Source organism: Mastigoproctus giganteus, chromosome 2 (genome assembly GCF_048544385.1).
Source record: "Mastigoproctus giganteus isolate SK-2022 chromosome 2, ASM4854438v1, whole genome shotgun sequence".
Lineage (NCBI taxonomy): Eukaryota > Metazoa > Arthropoda > Arachnida > Uropygi > Thelyphonidae > Mastigoproctus > Mastigoproctus giganteus.
The window spans coordinates 246,130,981-246,154,255 of NC_143576.1; the positions used below are offsets into that span (position 1 = coordinate 246,130,981).

The window sequence follows — 23,275 nt, forward strand, 5'->3', positions numbered from 1 at the left end:
AGCATGAGATTTCATTCCTCTGATTTGTGTGTTCAAGCTAAAGCAGTTTACAATATATTTACTGTTTAAAATATTTTAATACAGTTTGCAATAAATATTTTTAAAATATACCACACTATGTAAATCATTTGGTAACAGTTTTTTTTTTGGTAAAGCTGAATCACTTACAGGAGATATGTGAGAACGAAGTTCCCGTAGATCAATATGGCGAAAAAATTCTAAACTAGAGATCTGTAAAAAAAAAGAAAAACATTTTTAGAAATTAAATTCCAATGTCTGAGAATAGACATACTAAGTGGAAAATATCCATCAAAAAGTTATGCAAGGAGCCTATCTAGAAACTTTAATATAATAGAAAATATTAAGCAACAAAGGGATTGAAGCTTTTTAGCTTCATTAGAGCACTATGCTCCTAGCATATATAGCAGCTTGCTATATGAGGCTTTAATGTTCTCCCCCCCCTTTTAAACTTACCTCCTGAATGCGAGGATATGATGGTCGTTCAAATATGAACTTTAACACCTGAAAAGAAAAAGAAAAAGAAGAATTTGCTCTTTACATAAATCATTTTACCAGTAGTACTTAGTTATTGAATTATCAAAAAAAAAAAAAAAAACTGTTACGATCATTCTACTATAACCATCATTGCAAGCAACCACAAAGAGTTCAAACTGATACTGCAACATAAAATTCTTTCCCACTATTCATGCAGCCCATCTAGCTGTAATTTTCAAAAACAGCCTGATCTTTGATTTCTTATCTTATGTAACTATGATAAAATGAAACACATACACTTAAGTTTCCATATACTTTAGTACTTAAATTTATTTGCATTCATTATATTTTTCAATGTCATAAAAACACACAGTAAAAATTTAGATGGATGGGATGTTGAATTCTGTGATTCCTACTTTATTCAGCTGTAGTTACAATTCCATTTTACTTTTCTGCATATACTGCAGGAAAAGTATAAACTGCATATGTATATAATTGTGTTTTATTAAAAATAGAGTACAAGTATTTTTAGTCGATGCAAGCATTTTATTCCTTGGGGAAACAAGCAATTTGTTCTTATTTTATTCTGGATCTGTCCAAATATCTGTTTTGTCAGTTTTGGTATACAATAAAGGTATGTGCCAAATTCAAGGAGATATTAATGTGAGAAATAAGCATAACATTCTGCAATAAACACAGTTTGGAGTATTTTAATTATTAAATTGTATAATTGGGTGATATTAGCATTAGTAGAGGCATATGATGCAAGAAAACAAGCTTATGCAGCATCAGCCAAAAAAAAAAAAAAAAAACCCTCCAATTTCATCCCTCCATTCGTTCCAAATGCCTGTCCAAGCTCAGCCTTAAATTTATTTAGGCTATCAACTTCCACAACAAAAGATGGAAGTCTGTTCCACCAATCAACTACCTGATGGCTAAAGGCAAATTTGTGCACATCTATTCTATAACTCTCTTTCCTCAATTTGAATCTATGCCCCCTTAAGTTCTTAATCTGAGCAAGAGAAAGAATCCCATCAGCATTCAGCTTGCTCATACCATTCAAGGCCTTATACACCTCAATCAGATCACCTCGCAGTTGCCTACTCTCCACGCACTGCATTTGCAGAACTTAAGCCTTTCTTGGTAAGAGCACACCCTTTGTTCCCCTTCTTTGTACTCGTTCTAGCAACTCTACATCATTTCTAAAATGAGGCCTCCAGACCTGTACACAGTACTCTACATGTGGCCTGACCACTGCCTTGTATAATGGGATAAACACCTCTCTGTCCCTGCTAGCAAAATTCTTATATATCATTGACAAGACTCCATGACCTACCCTGGCAGCCCGTCTGCACTGCTCAGTGAACTTCATATTTGACTGCACAATTACCCCCAGATCTTTTTCACTTTCCACTTCCCCAAGTGTAGTACCACACAGTTGGTACGTTTCTCTTCATTTATTGCTACCCATATGCAGTACTTTGCATTTGTCAATGTTAAACTTCAGTTGCCACTTCTCAGCCAATTTTTCCACCTTATCTAGATCCAGATGAAGTAGCATACTGTCTTTACTGTTGTTAAAAACACCTGCGAACCTTTTAATGTCTGCAAACTTAGACATTAAAGCTGATATACTTTCATCGATAAATATACAAAACAACAATGGGCTCAACACCGAACCCTGGGGAACTCCACTAATAACATTTGACCACGAAGAGCAGTGTCTATTGATTACCACTCTCTGTTGTCTCCCACTCAACCATCCCTTTATCCATTGTAGCAACTTACCCTTAATGACATATTTCTCCAATTTGTACAGCAGTCTTCCATGTGCAACAGTATCAAAAGCTTTCCTGAAATGCAAGTATATGATATCAAAATTATTTTTGGCAGTCAGTTCCTTTGTGATCACATCATAGTATCCAATCAAATTGGTCAGACAAGACCTCCCTTTAACAAACCCATGCTGTGTCTTAACTATTACTGCAGTTCTGGCTAGATGATCCTGCATTGCTTCTTTAACCAGTGATTCCATTATTTTTCCTGGAACACAAGTTAAACTAACAAGTCCATAGTTACTTGTGTCACCTTTTTAACCCCTTTTGTGAATTGGTGATACATTTGCACACCTACAGTCCACGGGGACCTCCCCTGAGTCCAACAAAGCTCTCATAATTATGGCTAAGGGTTTGCTTACTTCCTTTACTGCCTCCTTTAATATAACTGGATGGATTCCGTCAACCCCAGGTGCCATTTTTATATTTAACTTCAACAATTTCTTCTCCACTTTGCTCTCAGTTATTACAAAACCACTTAGCTCCCTGTTAGAGTTTGATAAACTTCTGGCACTCCCCTCATTGAATAACTCCTCATGTGTGAATGTAGATGCAAAATACTCGTTCAGTTTATCAGCTACCTGAGCATGATCATCAATAGTCAACCCATCTATGTTAAGTGGTCCAATCTGATTCATCCCTTACCTTCTAGAGTTTACATAAGTAAAGAATGCTGTTTTTCTTTGCATCCTTTGCCAATGATTTCTCATAATCTGCCTTTGCCTGCCTAACCTCCTTCGTGACTTGATTACAGACTAGTTTATATCTGCCATAGGCTTCTGTGTCACCTGATACTTTATATGCATCCCATACATTTTTCTTCTCTGCCATGAGCTTCATTAGTTCATCTAACATCCATTTAGGCCTAAACCCTGAACAGTATTTCTTAGTTGGAATGAAAAGGCTAGTAGCCTCCAAAATTAAGTCCGTGAAGGCTTCTCATTTAAAATTCAAAGTTGGTAACATCATCAGTCGATCCCACTGTACACAATTTAAAAACTGTCTGAGACCCCTGCAGTCACGTTTACAAAAGCAATAACCCTTCCCTTTAGCCTTGATGGTAGTTACATCTTTAAGTAATTCCCACATCAGTACCTTGTGATCAACTGTCACCCAGTGGTTCCTTTATCTGCAAATTCTTAATGCATGAATAATCACTGCTGATAATCAGATCAAGAGTATTACTCCCTCTGGTTTCCTCTCAAACATGTTGCTGTAGAAAACAGTCATTCAATAAATCCACAAAAGTCTTGCTAGTGTGCAAAGTGATCAACCTAAAAGTTCCAGTCGATATCTGTAAAGTTAAAATCGCCCATTATAAGACATTCTGATTTACTGGCCCACTCTATTTCTCTGCACAATTGCTCATTATATTCATCAGATTCATTACGCCTATAACACACACCTACTCTCATTTTTCCTTTCCCTGTGCTTATGTCACACCAAACAGACTCAACATTGCATTGTCCACCAACATCAATTGGATGCACTTCCTTAGATTTTTATTTGTTTGTAAACTAACAGCACAACCCCTCCTCCCTTCCTGTACACATTGTACTCTCCAAATTCCAATTTTGCACTGCTTATGTCTGCGTGACACCACGTCTCTGATATCCCAACAATATCTGCCTTTGATGTCTTGACTAGCACTTCAAATTTATTAACCCATTAATGGTTAATAAATTTGATTAATAAATTAACCATATAACCATTAATGTTTTTGTTGGTGATAAAAATAGTTTAAATTATATTTATTTAAAGCAAAGTAGTGTTTCTCATAAGTAGTTTTTTTTTTAAATTATTATTATTATTACTGCTAGAAACCCAACTTACTATGACCAAAAAACTTTGCCAACAGAGCTGAGAAACAATTAGGTTAAAATGCAAATAAGCAAACTACCTGTGATTCTAGTAAATTCTAAATTCAGTTATTCTGACCCTTTTCTTCAGTGGGTATTATTATCTATATAATATCGGTGTACATACACCATACACAACTCTTAAGAAACTACAAAGTTGTTGTTGTAGTAGGCATCATTTGCTCTGTTTCTCATATTGTGCTCTTCCTTCATGACGAGTTGCCATGATATTGCACTACCTTGAATAAGTAACGCTTCACTAATAGAGAAGACTATTTTTACTTAATCTCAGTGAGTACCGCCACCCAGACGGCACCGTTTCAAGGCTATTCGTGAATTTAATGTGAAAAAAAACCTGTTGGACCAGATCGATTAAACCAAACAAATGAATTATAAAATCCAAACCTAAATCGTGAAAAATCTTAATTCAGACGATCGTTTCAAAGCTATTTGTGAATTTAATGTGAAAAATAACCCATTGGACCAGATCTATTAAACCAAACAAATGAGTTATAAAATTTAAACCTATATCATGGAACTGTTTTGATGAGAGCCTAAGAGATCTAGATTTTTATCAAGAAAACTGAATTTTGTAATAAACGAAAAAAACAAACCCAGGTGCTTTTTTTTTTTTTTCCCCTCCAAATAACTAAAACCAGTACTTAAGATGAACCTCATCTCCAACCAAACTGCACAGAAGAGGTGGCTCTCCCCACCTTTTCAGAAACTCATCAGACCCTAAACGCCATTTTTCCAACTGCAAAAACCTTTGCATGGAAGCAGACATTGTTTGTTTCAAGTCTCAAAGAAATCCCCTAAAGGTTCCAAACCTTTACCGTTTTCGAAGCTTCCACACATGATATTTTGCCTCTGTAATTAAAAATATTGTGAACATTTTTTTCTTGCCCAAGGGATGATTGAATTGCAAGTAAATTACCTCCTCCAGTGTGAACTGTCTTATCCTCAAAAATCTACAAATTCTCTTCCAAGCTTCCTACGCGAATCAACAGTAATAAAATAAATGGCACACTGTTTCAATTTCGGTACAAAATTCGCATAATCTGTTGCCTGTCTGACTAAATCTATACATGATATTGTTTACTGGTATGTTTCCGTAACCAACCCTCCACGAAAAATCAATACGCAATGGGTAGTTCCCACCAATTTTTAGATTTTTAAAAAACAACTGTGCATTATGGTTTCCTAAATTTGGCTTTTCTGGGTTTTCCGAGTTAAACAGTGTCCAGTAGAGTCATTTTAAACCACCCTTAAAAGGATCTATATCTTTCTCCCTTAACTGCGTGCACATATCACGAATTTTTTTGTTTTATATAGGAATTGTCTCTGCTTTTGGCCCTAGATAATTGCCGCCTTTAATTAAGGCTGTATTAAATCCCATAAAATATTTTATCAGTACCGCTACTAAATGGTTAGATTGCACCATATTAGCCATGTCCAGCAGTCTCTTACAGCTACACCTCAAATTAATTTTTGGAATACTTATTCCACCATCTTCCCACGGTAAAAATAAAAATTTCTGCGCTATCTCTTGCCGTTTTCCTCCCCATAGAAACTGAAATGTTGGAATGTAAAATCGTCTCATTGTCCTAGCTGTGATTCCTGTTATAAACACCGTGTATAAGATTATAGGAAGAATTACGGTTCTAACAATAATGGATTTGTTCTCAAAAGAAAACTGTCCCACTTCCCACTCTTTTAAACTTTCCCGTATTTTAGTGGTGAGCCCTCCTACAGGTAGCATGGGACTCTCTCTAAACGGAACTCCCAATATTTGAATTGATTTATCCGACTCCACTTCTCGTTGTGGTAAAGGCTGATGTACCCATTCATCTAACAATTTGATCCTAGTTTTATCTTCGTTTATGTTTAACCCTGACTTCTTACCAAAAGAAGCAAGGCTATTGGCCTATCATCAGTGGATGGGCAGGTACCCTGGTATTGCAGATATGACAACCCGGTTGTGAAGATAATCACACAATATGAGAGATGCCAAAAGGTGTATATGACAATTTTAAAAATAACTAAATGCACAAGGCATAATACATTAAGAGTTTATTATCTATATAATATCGGTGTACATACACCATAGACAACTCTTAAGAAACTACTATAATAGTTGTTGTAGTAGGCATCATTTGCTCTGTTTCTCATATTGTGCTCGTTACTTATACGAGGTAGTGCAATATCATGGCAACTCGTCGTGAAGGAAGGGCACAATTTGAGAAACAGAGCAAATGATGCCTACTAAAACAACTACTTTGTAATTTCTTAAGAGTTATCTATGGTGTATGTACACCAATATTATATAGATAATAAACTCTTAAGGTATTATGCCTTGTGCATTTAGTTATTTTTAAATACTGTCCTATACACGTTTTGGCATCTCTCATATTGTGTGATTATCTTCATAACTGGGTCATCATGTCTGCAATACCAGGGTACCTGCCCATCCACTGATGATAGGCCAATAGCCTTGAAACAGTGCTGTCTGGGTGGTGGTACTCCCTGAGAATAAGTAACAATAGTCTTCTCTATTAGTGAAGCGTTACTTATTTGAGGTAGTGCAATATCATGGCAACTCGTCGTGAAGGAAGAGCACAATATGAGAAACAGAGCAAATGATGCCTACTACAACAACTACTTTGTAGTTTCTTAAGAGTTGTCTATGGTGTATGTACACCAATATTACAGGCAGACCTCGCATAAAGCGAGTTCGATTAATGCGATTTTCAGTTAACGCTATTTGAAAAATTATACCATTTTTCACTTTACACGATGCAAATTTCCAGTTAATGCGATCTTTTTTTTTAATATATTTTTTATTTGAATAGCGCGTTAAGCTTACCGCGAGTCGTACGGTCAATAAACAAATGTTTGCCTGCTGCCCACCTCGGTGTGTTCCATCAACCATCGGAAGAAGACGTGTTACTTGTTTGTTCCCTGCTAATAAAGTCAATGCACACTTGCATAAAAATTCAAATTTTTAAATGAGCCAGATGAAAATGTTACTGCGAAGGAGATAACGGTAAAAGAATTAGATGAAATCTTTCATATCGCAGAGAATCTCAAACAAAAGGTTTGAGATTTTCTGCGATATTTATTTCGCCAGGGCCCAGAGAAGATTGTTGTTGGCTATCGGAAATTGAATTATGAAAAGAGAAAATCGACACTGTTCAAATATTTCCGCAACAGTCATTTCTTCATTGTGTATTTTATGTCAGAAGTTCCCAAACTTTATCGGTTCACGGCACCCTTAGTGTATCAGTAATTTTTTCAAGGCGCACCCAGACCAAAAGAAATACTTAACAGTTCCGTTCAGTAGTTAGGTTCAAACAACTTCATAAGAAATGCTGAAACTGTGAACTACCTTGAGCTAGTAGTTCATGCTGTGTCCGACAGACGTAGAGTATCGCTGTGTTTCCCTCGAAAATTTAAAATATTCTGCGATGCGCAGTTTGGTAACCGCTGTTTTATGCAATAAACATTTAATTCCATAATTATTTTCATTATCTTTTACATTGTATACAGTTAAAAAGTTATTTAAAAGGTATTTTTAAAATTCTTTATGGACATTCCAGAAGGTCAAGAACCAATTATAATTTTTCCTATTGATTATTATATTCGATTAACGCATTTCCGTTTTGCATGATGCGCTCGCTGGACAAATTAATCGCATTAATCGAGGCCAGCCAGTATATAGATAATAAACTCATTATGCCTTGTGCATTTAGTTATTTTTTAAAAAAAGTGGGTATTATGGATCGCCAGGCTTATAATCATTCACAAAACCCATTTACTTATGGTGAAGCACACATTTGCTATACCCAATAACCTTCACTCCTTTCCATATAAAGTTATATCACCATATATGTGGTGATGTAACTTTATGATGATATTGTTTAACTAACTTAGTAAGCTATTTTGATACAGTTATTCATGAGCTGGATTTATGGAACAATTTCAACATAATTTATTAGGATTTTGCAAACCATTTGGCTCAGTCCTCCATTAGAGGTTACTATATAAGCTTGAACAGGTTGGGATTGCTGGTAAGATTCTAAGATGGACTGCTGGGTGGATGCAGGGTAGAAGGCAGAGGGTTGTGATTAATGGATATTTTTCAGATTGGTGTAACATCAGGAGTGGGGCTCCTCAAGAATCGGTTATTGGATCACTGCTGTTTCTCATTTTCATAAATGACGTTGATGAAGAGTTAGAAGGCGTTATGTCAAAATTTGCAGATGACATAAAGATTGGCAGAGTCATCAATGATCAGTGACAAGCAGTGCTTCTACAGGATGACTTGAACAGACTTCAAAGATCAGAGAAGGGGGAGTTATGTTTTAATGCTGCTAAATGCAAGGTCTTACACTTGGGGAATCATCATCATCAGCCATTTTCAATCCACTGCAGGATGAAGGCGTCTCCAGCAACTTCTGTTTTGTGCAATGGCCATTCATTTATTACCCACGAACTCGTGAATTTCATTTGTCCATCTCCATTGCTGTCTTCCAGGTTTTCTTTTAGCTCCTCTTGGATACCATTTTGTTATTTTCTTAGTCCATTTGTTATCATGTCTTCGAACTGTGTGTCCTGGCCAAGTTCATTTCAGTTCTTTAGTTTTGATAAGAAAGTCCTTTATTTGTGTTTGATGCCTAATACATGTGTTTCTCTTCTTATCTAACAGTCTGATTTCTAATACAATTCATTCCATTTTTCGCTATGTAGTTTTCAGCTTCTCTTTCATTCTTCTGATGAGTGCCTAAGTTTCACTTCCATAAGTCATGGTGGGGAATATACGTTGGTTCATTATTTTACATTTCAGACAAACTGGGATATTGCTCCTCAGTATGTGACTATATTTCCTGAATGCTATCCATCCAAAAGTTATTCTTCTCTTCACTTCCAGCCATTCGTCATTATTCCAGGTAATGACTTGTCCCAGATAAGTATATGACTCCACTTTTTAAATTACTGCTCTTTCAATGATTATATCCCTTTCTGTGACATATTTATTCATCATAACTTTAGTACCATTTCCTGAATGCTATCCATCTAAAATCTATTCTTCTCTTGACAACCAGCCATTTATCATTATTACAGCTAATGAATTGGGGATTATCAACCACCAAATAAATTATACACTTTGTGGGGTTGAATTAAAAACAGTGGAAGAGGAAAGGGTTCTGGGAGTTTTGATAGGGGAAAATATGAAGTTTTCTAAACAGTGTAATCAGACAGCCAGGAATGCACAAGGTGTCCTATTGATGATTCATTGAATTTTATCCTGTAGAGATAGTGAGGTCAAAATCCCATTGTATAAGGCAATTGTAAGATCAAATTTGGAATACTATGTAAAAGTATGAGACTTCATCTGAAAAAATACATTGAGCTTCTTGAAAGGGTCCAAAGATGGGCAACTCGAATGGTAAAATCAACAGGACAACCGTATGAGGTTTACAGAGCTTGGCAACCAGGCACCTCAGAGGTGACCTGATTGAGGTTTATAAGACTTTAAAAGGGATTAATAAAATGAATGAAGGTGGAATTTTCACTGTTATAAATAATTCATAATTCCTAGGCCCTGGAGGCACATATGGGATGAAGTTGTTAATATATGTATGTTATAAATAATTCCAGAACTAGGGGTCATAAATTCAAATTACAAGGGTTGAGGTTTAGATTAGATTGTAGGAAGTTTTCTTTTAGCCAGGAAGTCATTGATTGCCAAAACAAGGTGCCAGCACAGATAGTTGAAGCTGACAATTTGAATAAATTCAAAGGTCAACTAAATAGTTACCTGTGTCAGGAGGGAAGCATATAATTTGTATTTTCTTATCTACTTTTGGTGGTTTTTTTTTGCCAATGCAGCAAACGCCTGGCTTCCTTGCACTATATGGCAAATACTATTGCTATTACTATGCATGTATTATAGTCAGGAGTACAAAAGAGAGGACATGCCTGAGAGTGCTTTGGACCTCTTCAAAACCTCATTTTTCAATTTAAGCAGCCACATTTCTTTAAATCTAAATGGTGGAAAAACTGGGTTTCTTGCATTTCTGAATAATGCAGTTGTTAACTGTACTTTGCTTAATAAATAACAGTCTATAAACAAATTCAAATAAGAGTTTGTAAACAAATTCAAATAAGAGTTTGTAAACAAATTCAAATAACAGTCCATAAACAAATTCAGTCACAATAAACAAATTCAAAATCCACCACCTTACATGAAAACCACAGAGTAAAATACTATTTTGTGGCGAAACAAATTGCCTACTACGTCAGTGGACACTTCTGTATCCACAAAGTTTTTAATATAATAAAAGTACAGTATTTTGCAATGTGCACAATAAATGCACAGTGCAAGCTGCTGTACTAATTTATATACCTTAAACACAAAGAAAAACTTGCCATATTAATAGCTGCATATTCTTGAAGGAACTGATATTTGTATAGATCTGGAGGCCTCATTTTAGGAAGGATGTAGAGTTGCTAGAATGAGTATAAAGAAGGGCAACAAGATTGGTGAGAGGAATAAAGGGGTGCTCTTACCAAGATAGGCTTAAGTTCTGCAAATTGCAGCACCTGGAGACTAGGCACATGCGAGGTGATCTGATTGAGGTGTATAAGGTCTTGAATAGGTTGAGCAGGCTCAATTCTGATGGAATTCTCCCTCCTGCTCAAATTACGAACCTGAGGGGGGGGCATTTAGAGGGAATGGATGGGTGAAATGGGAAGGCTTTTTTTTTTTTTTTTTTTGGCTGATGCTACATAAGCTTGCTTTCTTGCATCACATGCTCCTGTGATCCCTCCAGGTATTTAAATCTTTAACTTTTACAGGCATGCATCTATAAGGCAATCAACAATGACATTACAAAAAGGTTGGTTACCTATTCTGAAATGTACTTCAGTGAAGTGTGTAAATTTAAAATTCCCTATTACTGGACATAGAAATAAATGGAAATAAAAGGAAATAAATAAATGGAAACACAGTGACAAGGAGAGCACTAACCTTTTACTACTGACAAAAATTTTTCAGAAAGGATACTTTAAAGCTTTGAAGGTAGATTTGATGGATATAAAGGCAAGAACACTAAAGTTTCAAAAATTTGCATATAGATGTTGCAGAAAGTGGAATAGAATATAATTATCTATAAAAAGACAACATTTATATTTTGCAATATCAGTTGTTGCATAAACCATGAGCACACAACTAAACAGCTTTGATGACTGTTACACTTTGTTTTTGTTAAAAGGCACAGCAAAAGAACTAGGATACATGGAGATCAAACTGATTTCTCAATTATAAACTGTTTCATTCTTCACAATCCATCCATATTTGTAATAAAATAATCATCATCACCCACTCCTTGCCTTCATGTAAATAATTTTTTGAAGGCCAGTTTTGTTTTCTTGAGATAATGCATTACCACCTCATCAGCACTGTAAATATACAATGTAAAATATCTTTGTCCACAGTCTTGAAGTATAGAAGCTTTATCCTCTATACTAGTTGAGTTCACTGAACCTGATTCAATTAATAATAAATAAATAATGGAAAATGGTTTTAAAAAAAATTATTTACATTGGAGTGGGGAGGTTTTAACTTTTAGATAATATTATTATTAGCTTAATATGATAGCATAGCTTAATTTATTATGGTACTCACCTTTTTTTATAATCTGCAATTGATGTTTGAATAGAGTGGATGATAATTTTAATTTAAATTAGGAGTAAGTAAGTTGGGGTTAGCATTAGCATTAGCATTAGTAGAGGCATTTGATGCAAGAAAGCAAGCTTATGCAGCATCAGCCAAAAAAAAAAACCACTTCCACTTCACCCCTCTATTCGTTCAAAATACCTGTCCAGCTGAGCCTTAAACTTATTTAGGCTATCAACTTCCACGACAAGGGATGGAAGTCTGTTCCACCAACCAACCACTCGCTGGCTAAAGGCAAATTTCCGCACGTCTATCCCACATCTGTCTTTCCTCAATTTGAATTTATGCCCTCTCAGGTGATTATTCTGAGCGAGAGAAAGAATCCCATCAGCATTGAGCATGCTCAAACCATTCAATGCTTTATACACCTCTATCAGATCACCTCGCTGGTGCCTAGTCTCCACACACTGTAACTTGCAAAACTTAAGCCTTTCTTCGTAAGAGCACCCCTTTGTTCCATTCACTAATCTTGTTGCCCTTCTCTGTACTCGTTCCAGCAGCTCCACATCCTTCTTGAAATGAGGCCTCCAGACCTGTATACAGTACTCTAGGTGTGGCCTAACCACTGCCTTATACAAGGGAATAATCACCTCTTTATCCCTGCTAGAAAAATTCCTATATATCATTGACAATACACCATGAGCAACTCTTGCAGCCCGTCTGCACTGCTCAGAGAACTTCATATCTGCCTGCACAACCACCCCCCCTGGTCCCTTTCATTCTCTACCACTGTCAGTGTAGTACCACAGAGTTGATACGTTGCTCTGGGGTTGCTGTTTCCCATGTGTAGTACTTTACATTTGTCAATGTTAAACTTCATTTGCCACCTCTCAGCCCATCTGCTCAACCTTTCCAGATCCTGTTGCAGCAGCATAGTGTCAGTAGTGTCCTTGACAACCCTGCCTACCTTTGTATCGTCTGCAAACTTCGACATTAAACTTGATATACCATCATCAATATCATTTATGAATACAGAAAACAATAATGGACCCAACACTGAGCCCTGAGGGACTCCACTAATAACATTAGTCCACGATGAGCAGTGTCCATTGATTACCACTCTCTGTCTTCTCCCCCTCAGCCACCCCTTTATCCACAGCAGCAATTTGCCTCCAATGTCACACTGCTCCAATTTGTGCTGCAGTCTTCCATGTGCAACAGTATCAAAAGCCTTTCTAAGGTCCAAGTATATAATATCAAAGTTATTCCCTGCATCCAGTTCCTTTGTGACTGCATCATAGTATCCAATCAAATTGGTCAGGCAAGACTTCCCCTTAACAAAACCATGCTGTGTCCGAGCTATAACTGAAGTCTTGTCTAAATGATCCTGCAGTGCTTCTTTAACTAGTGCCTCCATTAATTTTCCTGGAACAGAAGTTAAACTCACAGGTCTATAATTGCTTGTGTCAGCCTTTGATCCTCCTTTGTGAATTGGGGTCACATTTGCACATCTCCAGTCTGCGGGTACCTCCCCTGAGTCCAAGGAAGCTCTCATAATTATGGCTAAGGGTTTGCTTACTTCCTCCGCTGCCTCCTTTAATCTTCAACAGTTTCTCCTCCACTTTACTCTCAGTTATTACAAGATTCTCTAGCTTACTGCTAGAGTTGAATACACCCATGGCTTTCCCCTCGCTAAATAACTCCTCATGTGTGAATGTCGATGCAAAATATTCATTTAGTTTGTTAGCTACCTGAGCAGGATCATCAACAGTTGACCCATCGATATCAAGTGGGTTTAAAAACAGAAGTTAAAATATGCGCAAGGAAGTAGAAGTGCACGTCTTCGTCCTTGGTTGTCAATATTAAAGTTGAAAATAAATGGTTTTTTTATTAGTATTAGCTATATAGTGCAAGGAAGCCACTGGCTTTTGCCAAAAAGTCAATAAAATGAACAGTGACAAATAATAATAAAAATAAAAAATTAAAAAAGAAATAACCTAACTATATGATCCTCTCCTCACATAGGTGAGGTCCTACTGACCTCTGAATTTACCCAAGCTGTCAGCCTCAACTACTCATCTCGGTGGCTAAAAGAAAACTTCCTACAATCCAGTATAAATCTCTTTTGCTGAAATTTGAATTTATGATCCCTAGTTCCAGAATATTTTATAATAGTGAAAATTTCACTTTCATTCATTTTATTATTCTTTCTTAAAACTTTATAGATCTCAATCAGGTCAGCCCTAAGGCTCCTGGTTGCCAAGCTCTGTAGACCACATGTTCAAAGTATTTCCACATAGAGGCGTACTTTTGTAAATTGCACCAAATGAGTGATTGTCTTTGTTATGTTACAGTTGCCTTATACAGTGGGATTATGATTTCCACAAGCAAATGTTTGATAAACCTTCGATGGGACACCATAAGCCTTGCTTGTTGCATGTCTAGACTGTTCTGTGACCTTCATATCCCCTTTCTTCCTTTACTATTTTTAGTCCAACTCCCTAAAGTGTATAAGTTATTTCAGGGTTGCTATTCTCCAAATGCCAGGCCTTGCATTTTGCTGCATCAAAATATGCAGCCACTTTTCCAAGGAGCACTACTTGGTTCTGATCATTAACTACTCTCCCAATCTTCACATCATCTGTAAAACTTGTTGACATCATGCCCTCTAACCCTTCGTAGATGCTTCCTACATGTTATGCAATGCATAGATGGCAATACAGCAAGCGGCACTACACCCTGCAACACCCTGTAGAGTGTATGCCAAGATGTGTACAGGTAGTATTATAGGCAAAAGGTTGCCCTCGTGAGGTATTTGTTAGGTGTTGCTAATGCAAAGCCAACTCAGTAAATATATATAATTTCAAGTTTTGTATTTAAAACTAAACTTTTTTTGCTGTCTTAACTAAGCCCTACAATTTCTAATTTCAAAAGATAAATAAATGTACTATAGCAAATACACAAGTTGCTAATCATAAGTCAGAGAATACTATAATCATGTGAATTGCCAGAGATTTTTATGGTAGTGTGTGGCAATGATGAAATGGGAGAAGATCAGTACAGTGATCCACTTGATTCCTTACTATAAGTCAAAACCAAAAGAGTAGTAAAATATTTTCTGATTGAGTGGGGTAAAAATGAATCAAACTATATGTTTATAGTGGTGAACTTATACATATGTTTAATAGAAGATTGAACAAAACTGAGTTCCTACTTTAACTTGACTATAAAGACCAATTTCCCACAAATTTCAACACATCAAACTACTATAACACCAAAATAAAAAAGTAAATAAAAATATACTTACTGACCTCAACAACTTGAGGGCAATTTTCTAAATCATTATAATTTTTTTCAGTGGGATGAGCTGTTGTCAATTCATATCCTGCACACATCTCAAACAGTATATGTCCTGAAAAAAAAAAAAAAAAAAAAAGCAGTAAATAACTGGATCACTGGAACACAGTAAATAACTGGATTTATTGGTTTCCACAACTTAAACAATATACCTACTTTGCAAAATATTTAGCACTTAATAGCTCTCAATTATCAAAAATATTTAGCATACACACTGTCCAGTCAGAACATTATGATCCCCCCATGTTTTAGCAATCAGCTGTTCCTCCCCACCTGTTGGCACAAATGTATCAGTGAGAACTGGTAAATGTGATACTGCAGATTCATGGTATGCAGTCCATACAAAGTAGTTGCTTGACATGGGCAAGAAACATGATAGACTTTAAAAAAGGGATGACTGTCAAATCATCATCATCATCAGCCATTTTTAATCCACTGCAGGATGAAGGCCTCTCCAGCAACTTTCCAGTTCCTTCTGTTTTGTGCAATAGCCATTCATTTACTACCCACAAACTCATGAATTTCATCTGTCCATCTCCGTTGCTGTCTTCCAGGTTTTCTTCTAGCTCTCCTTGGGTATCATTCTGTTATTTTCTTAGTCCATCTGTCATCACATCTTTGAGCTATGTGTCCTGCCCAAGACCATTTTAGTTCTTTAGTTTTGATAAGAATGTCCTTTACTTGAGTTTGCTACCTAATCCATGTGTTTCTCTTCTTATCTAACAGTCTGATTCCCTATATAATTCGTTCCATTCTTCGCTGTGTAGTTCTCAGCTTCTCTTCCATTCTTTTGGTGAGTGCCCAAGTTTCACTTCCATAAGTCATGGTGGGGAGTATACATTGGTTCATTAATTTACATTTCAGACAAATTCGGTTTGAAACGTAAATTAATGAACAGAAAATACAGTCACATACTGATTTGTGACTATATTTCCTGAATACTACCCATTCAAAATTTATTCTTCTCTTGACTTCCAGCCATTTATCATTATTACAGCTGATGACTTGTCCCAGATAAGTATATGACTCCACCTTTTTAATTACTGCTCCTTCAACGATTATATCCCATTCTATGGCATACTTGTTCATTATTACTTTTGTTTTAGCCATATTCATCTTTAGTCCAAAATCCTTACTAACTCTGCATAACTGATTAAGATTTTCCTCTAATTCTTTGGGATCATGGCTTATGACCACAATGTCATCTGCAAATCGTAAATGGTTTAGGTACTCTCTATTCACATTGACTCCTTTCTGTGACCAGTCTAATCTTCTGAAAGCTTCCTCAAGGACAGCAGTAAACAACTTTGGAGATATTGTGTCTCCCTGTCGAACTCCTTTATCAATTTTAAATTTGATACTGTCTTTGTCTAGTCTAATAAAGGAGGTAGCACTCTCATATATTTTCTTCAAAATCATAATATATGGGGTATCTATGCCTTGTCTTTCCAGTGCCCGAAAAATTGCCTTATGCTGTATGGAGTCAAATGCCTTTTCATAATCCACAAATGCCAGGTGGTTTATATTCATTTGCTTTCTCCATTAGCTGTGATATTACGTGAAGGTGATGCATAGTTGAAAATCCAGTCCTAAAGCCAGCTTGCTCTTTCAGTTTATTCTTATCAAGTATTCTTTCTAATATGTTAGTAATGACTCTTGTTGTCACATTTGTTGGTGCATCAGCAACTTAGGCAATAATGCACTAATTACTTTATGATATTTTTCTTCATTTTTCCTATAGGTGATAGGGGTTCAGATAAGGTGATATTTATATATCTATTTTAGGAAAAGAAAAATGTCATCCATGTTCTCTCGAACTCCTAGGACACACTGTAGTGTTAACTAATTGCAATTATGAAAAATAGAAGAAAAAGCTTTTTTCCATTCATTTTGATATTAGCTTTAGCATTAGTAGAGGCATTTGATGCAAGAAAGCAAGCTTATGCAGCATCAGCCAAAAAAAAAAATAAAATAAAATAAAAAATAACCATTTCCACTTCACCCCTCTGTTCATTCGAAACACCTGTCCAGCTGAGCCTTAAACTTATTTAGGCTATCAACTTCCACGACAAGGGATGGAAGTCTGTTCCACCAACCACCCGCTGGCTAAAGGCAAATTTCCGCACATCTGTCTTTCCTCAATTTGAATTTATGCCCTCTCAGGTGATTATTCTGAGCAAGAGGAAGAATCCCACCAGCACTGAGCATGCTCAAACCATTCAAGGCTTTACACACCTCTATCAGATCACCTCGCTGGTGCCTAGTCTCCAGACACTGTAATTTGCAAAACTTAAGCCTTTCTTCGTAAGAGCACCCCTTTGTTCCATTCACTAATCTTGTTGCCCTTCTCTGTACTCGTTCCAGCAGCTCTACATCCTTCTTGAAATGAGGCCTCCAGGCCTGTATACAGTACTCTAGGTGTGGCCTGACCATTGCCTTATACAAGGGAATAATCACCTCCTTATCCCTGCTAGAAAAATTCCTATATATCATTGACAATACACCATGAGCTACTCTTGCAGCCTGTCTGCAATGCTCAGAGAACTTCATATCTGCCTGCACAACCACCCCCAGGTCCCTTTCATTTGCCACCTCTCAGCCCATCTGCTCAACCTTTCCAGATCCTGTTGCAGCAGCATAGTGTCAGTAGTGTCCTTGACAACCCTGCCAACCTTCGTATCGTCTGCAAACTTGGACATCAAGTTTGATATACCATCATCAATATCATTTATAAATACAGAAAACAATAATGGACCCAATACTGGACCCTGAGGGACTCCACTAATAACATTAGTCCACGATGAGCAGTGTCCATTGATTACCACTCCCTGTCTTCTCCCCCTCAACCACCCCTTTATCCATAGCAGCAATTTGCCTCCAATGCCACACTGCTCCAATTTGTGCAGCAGTCTTCCATGTGCAACAGTATCAAAAGCCTTTCTAGATCCAAGTATATAATATCAAGGTTATTCCCTGCATCCAGTTCTTTTGTGAATGCATCATAGTATCCAATCAAATTGGTCAGGCAAGACTTCCCCTTAACAAAACCATGCTGTGTCCAAGCTATAACTGAAGTCTTGTCTAGATGATCCTGCAGTGTTTCTTTAACCAGTGCCTCCATTAATTTTCTGGGAACAGAAGTTAAATTCACAGGTCTATAATTACTTGTGTCAGCCTTTGATCCTCCTTTGTGAATTGGGGTCACATTTGCACTTCTCCAGTCCATGGGTACCTCCCCTGAGTCCAAGGAAGCTCTTATAATTATGGCTAAGGGTTTGCTTACTTCCTTTGCTGCCTCCTTTAATATAACTGGATAGATCCCATCCACCCCTGGTGCCTTTCTTGTATTTATCTTGAACAATTTCTCCTCCACTTTCCTCTCAGTTATTACAAGATTCTCTAGCTTCCTGCCAGAGTTGAATACACCTCTGGCATTCCCCTCGCTGAATAACTCCTCATGTGTTAATGTCGATGCAAAATATTCATTTAATTTGTTAGCTACCTGAGCAGGATCATCAACAGTTGACCCATCAATATCAAGTGGACCAATCTGATTCATCCCCTTCCTTCTAGAGTTTACATAAGTAAAGAACTCTTTGCTGTTTTTCTTTGCATCCCTTGCCAAAGATTTCTCGTAATCTGCCTTCGCCTGCCTAACCTCCTTTGTAACTTTGTTACAGATCAACTTGTATCTATCATAGGCTTCTGTGTCACCCATTAATTTATATGAATCCCATGCATTTTTCTTCTCTGCCATATGTCTCATTAGTTCATCTGACATCCATTTAGGCCTAAACCTTGAACAATATTTCTTAGTTGGTATGTAAAGCCTAGTAGCTTCCAAGATAAGTTCTTTGAATGCTTCCCATTTTGAATTTGCTGTTGGTAACATCATCAGTTGGTCCCACTGTACAGAATTTAAATACTGTCTCAGTCCATCGTAGTCGCCTTTACGAAAGCAATAACCCTTCCCTTTACCCCTAATGGTAGTTACCTCTTTGAGTAAATCCCACTTCAGCACACTGTGATCACTGCCACCTAGTGGTTCATTTATCTGCAGATTCTTAATGCATGAAGAATCACTACTGATAATCAAATCAAGAGTATTACTCCCTCTAGTTGCCTCCTGAACATGCTGATGTAGAAAACAATCATCCAATAAATCCACAAAAGCCTTGCTAGTGTGTGAGTGACCAACCCACAAATTCCAGTCAATATCTGGGAAATTAAAATCCCCCATTATAAGACTCTCTGATTTACTGGCCCACTCTATTTCCCTGTACAGTTTCTTATTATACTCATCAGAGTCATTAGGCCTATAGCACACTCCTATTCTCAATTTTGATCTCCCAATACTTATGTCACACCAAACTAACTCGACACTGCACTGTCCAGCGATGTCGACTGGCTTCACTTCCTTGGATTTTATGTATTTCTTAACTAATAGCATAACCCCTCCTCCTTTCTTATCCTGTCTATCCTTTCTGTAGACATTGTACTCCCCAAATTCCAGTTCTGCATTCCTTATATCTGTGTGACACGTCTCTGAAATCCCAACAATATCTGCCTTTGATGTTTATAGCAATACCTCAAATTCATCAAATTTATTTACTAAACTCTTAGCATTGGTGTACACGCAAGTATACATGCACCTGTTCTTTTTCTTAGCTACCCTAACACAACCCATGTGTTTACTTGTACCCCAATGATTCCCAGCAGTCTCTGAAATATCCCGCATCTTATTTTCCAGGCTGCTGCTCATTCCAATAGAAGCAGTGCAAGAATCACTTTCACCTCTGCCAGTGGCTACTGTTAATATATTAGTCCTTGTATCCCCCCAATCTAGCAGTTTTCCGACCCACCTAACACTGCCTCAATAGCATCAGCAAACATTCTTGCACCCTTTCTATTTAAGTGTATCCCATCCCTGTAGAAGCAGTCTCTCCTGTTAACAAGTACAGACCAGGCTGAAAAAAAGTCTACCCCTTGAGCCTTGCACAATCTTTCTAGGGCTGAACTGATCGACAGGGTTCTCATCATATACTCCCTCCTATCGTGTCTGGGCAGAATTGCAAACACTTTCAAATTCAACCCTAATTCATGGCTTTTTTTTCAACAGTGACCTGTACTTAGCATTAGCATTAGTAGAGGCATTTGATGCAAGAAAGCAAGCTTATGCAGCATCAGCCAAAAAAAAAAAAATAAAAAATAAAAAAATAAAGTAAAATAAATAAATAAAAAATAACCACTTCCATTTCACCCCTCTGTTCGTTCGAAATACCTGTCCAGCTGGGCCTTAAACTTATTTAGGCTATCAACTTCCACGACAAGGGATGGAAGTCTGTTCCATCTACCAACCACCCGCTGACTAAAGGCAAATTTCCGCACATCTATCCTACATCTGTCTTTCCTCAATTTGAATTTATGCCCTCTCAGGTGATTATTCTGAGCAAGAGGAAGAATCCCATCAGCATTGAGCATGCTCAAACCATTCAAGGCTTTGTACACCTCTATCAGATCACCTCGCTGGTGCCTAGTCTCCAGACACAGTAATTCGCAAAACTTAAGCCTTTCTTCGTAAGAGCACCCCTTTGTTCCATTCACTAATCTTGTTGCCCTTCTCTGTACTCGTTCCAGCAGCTCTACATCCTTCTTGAAATGAGGCCTCCAGGCGTGTATACAGTACTCTGGGTGTGGCCTGACCATTGCCTTATACAAGGGAATGATCACCTCCTTATCCCTGCTAGAAAAATTCCTATATATCATTGACAATACACCATGAGCTACTCTTGCAACCCGTCTGCACTGCTCAGAGAACTTCATATCTGCCTGCACAAACACCCCCAGGTCCCTTTCATTCTCTACCACTGTCAGTGTAGTACCACAGATTTGATACGTTGCTCTGGGGTTGCTGTTTCCCATATGTAGTACTTTACATTTGTCAATGTTAAACTTCATTTGCCACCTCTCAGCCCATCTGCTCAACCTTTCCAGATCCTGTTGCAGCAGCATAGTGTCAGTAGTGTCCTTGACAACCCTGCCAACCTTCGTATCGTCTGCAAACTTGGACATTAAGCTTGATATACCATCATCAATATCATTTATAAATGCAGAAAACAATAAAGGACCCAATACTGAACCCTTAGGGAATTACTTGTTAAGTAATTCAGCCGGTGTCCTACTCTTAATATCGTTAGTCCCAACGTGTACAACTATATCACCTTTTGTGCCCTTAAAAGATGATATCCACTCTCCAACGTCATCAACCTTTGCCCCTGGGAGACATACACTGGTCCTGTTCCACCTATATCGCGGGCATTCTATGATGATATGCTTTACTGTTACTGGGTATAAACAATTACTGCACTGTGGAGGGTGACTGTTTGTTAGTAGATAGCTATGAGTGAGGAATGTATGACCAATGTATAATCTGGCTAGGATGGTTTCTTCCTTTCTGTTTCGTCTCAGGCTGGATTACCACTGTTTAGGTTCTCTCTTGATTTCAGAAAGTTTATTAATTGTTTGATCTTTCCACATGCGTATCCACAGTTCTTTATATGTCTGTTTGATAGTAATGACCCTTGTGAACAACTTGTAGATGTGGGATAATAAGCTAATTGGTCTATAATTTCCAATTTCTGATTTATCTCCTTTCTTATGCAGCAAAACTATGATTGCATTATTCAACTCCTTAGGCGTCACACCTTTTCTAATGCATTTTGTGAAGCCTCTCGCCAGTTTTTGTGTCATGTCTCTTCCTTCCAATTTTAACAAATCTACAGTAACTTCATCTTCCCCGGAGCTTTCTGATTCTTCATTTTCTTCAATGCATGTTCTACCTCATCAGGAAGAATATTGGGTATGTCGTATGTGTTGCTAATTTGCGATCCATCTTCCCCACTGCTGGCATCATTCCCTCACTCCTTGAGTACATGGTCGGAATGGAAAACCACCAGATTCTGTCAGTACCTTGTGATAACCTGTGGGAGATAAGACATTTCGGTTAATAACTCGGGAACCAAGCATTTCCAGAACTATGTTGATATAAAATATTTTTATTGTCTACATATGAGGAACTCATTCCTGAAGTTATGCCGTGTATTTTTGAGACATCCTGTATAGGTACACTGCATCACTGCATTCACATAGACAGTAATTCGATGTGAGTATGGGTAAACGTTAACCGACTTTGAAAGAGGAATGATAGTGGGTGCCCAACGCATGGGTCACTCTATCGCAGAGGTGGTACAGAAATTGCACTATCCCCGTTAGACAGTATCAAGAGTGTATCAGGAATATGCCATTTCCAGAATAACATCTCACTGTGGCAGTTGATGTCTGTCTTGCATTGTTTCAGCCAACTGGCACAAATCACCGCCAACTTCGAGGGAGGTGTCAGAAACTTCTCCACCAAGACCATCAGGCGATCATTAGCCACAACAGGTTACAGGAGCCAGCAAATTCCCATTGCTAACATCACGACACAGGACTCTATGCCTCAACTGGGCTAAAGAACATCAGCACTGGACCCCCAGATGATTGGAGATGGGTCTCCTCGTCCGATGAGTCCTGTTTTCCAGTTATTTCTAGCGGACAGGAGGGTGCATATCTGGTGGAAACTGCACAAAGCTATGCCAACAAGGACCTGTTCAGGCAGGTGGATGGTCGGTAATGGTCTGGGGTATGTTCAACTGCCACACGTTGGGACCTCTGGTACATCTAGACACATCTCTGAACAGTCCAGGTTATGCATCCATCATTGCAGACCATCTGCATCCCTTCATGGTCATCGTGCACCCTCTAGGCAATGGACTCTTCCAGCAGGACAATTCGCCTCCCCACAGGGCCGTGGTGACCAGAACATGGTTCAAAGAGCATTTCGCAAATTTTACCACCATGGAATGGCCTCCCCGTTCAGTGGAAGTGAACCCTGTGGGGCATAGTTGGGATGATGTGGAAAGGGCCATTCAAGCTTTGGATCCTCCACCCAGGAATGCAGCAGAATAATGGACAGCGGTACAGCAAGCACAGATGGAAATACCTGCGGA

The 23,275-nt window shown here is 37.8% G+C and overlaps 1 protein-coding gene across 1 annotated transcript in view; it reads right to left on the reverse strand.

Annotated features, from left to right (window-relative positions):
- Nucleotides 1-444: 444 nt before the first annotated feature.
- Nucleotides 445-23,275, reverse strand: part of Slob (Slowpoke binding protein) — a 111,530-nt gene continuing 88,699 nt past the window's right edge. Inside the window, exons 8-9 of the mRNA XM_090390275.1 lie at nt 15,182-15,282; nt 445-522 (exon numbers count right to left, since the gene is read on the reverse strand). Of these exons, the coding sequence (XP_090246401.1) occupies nt 445-522; nt 15,182-15,282 (179 nt within the window). The remainder of the gene's footprint in view (nt 523-15,181; nt 15,283-23,275) is intronic.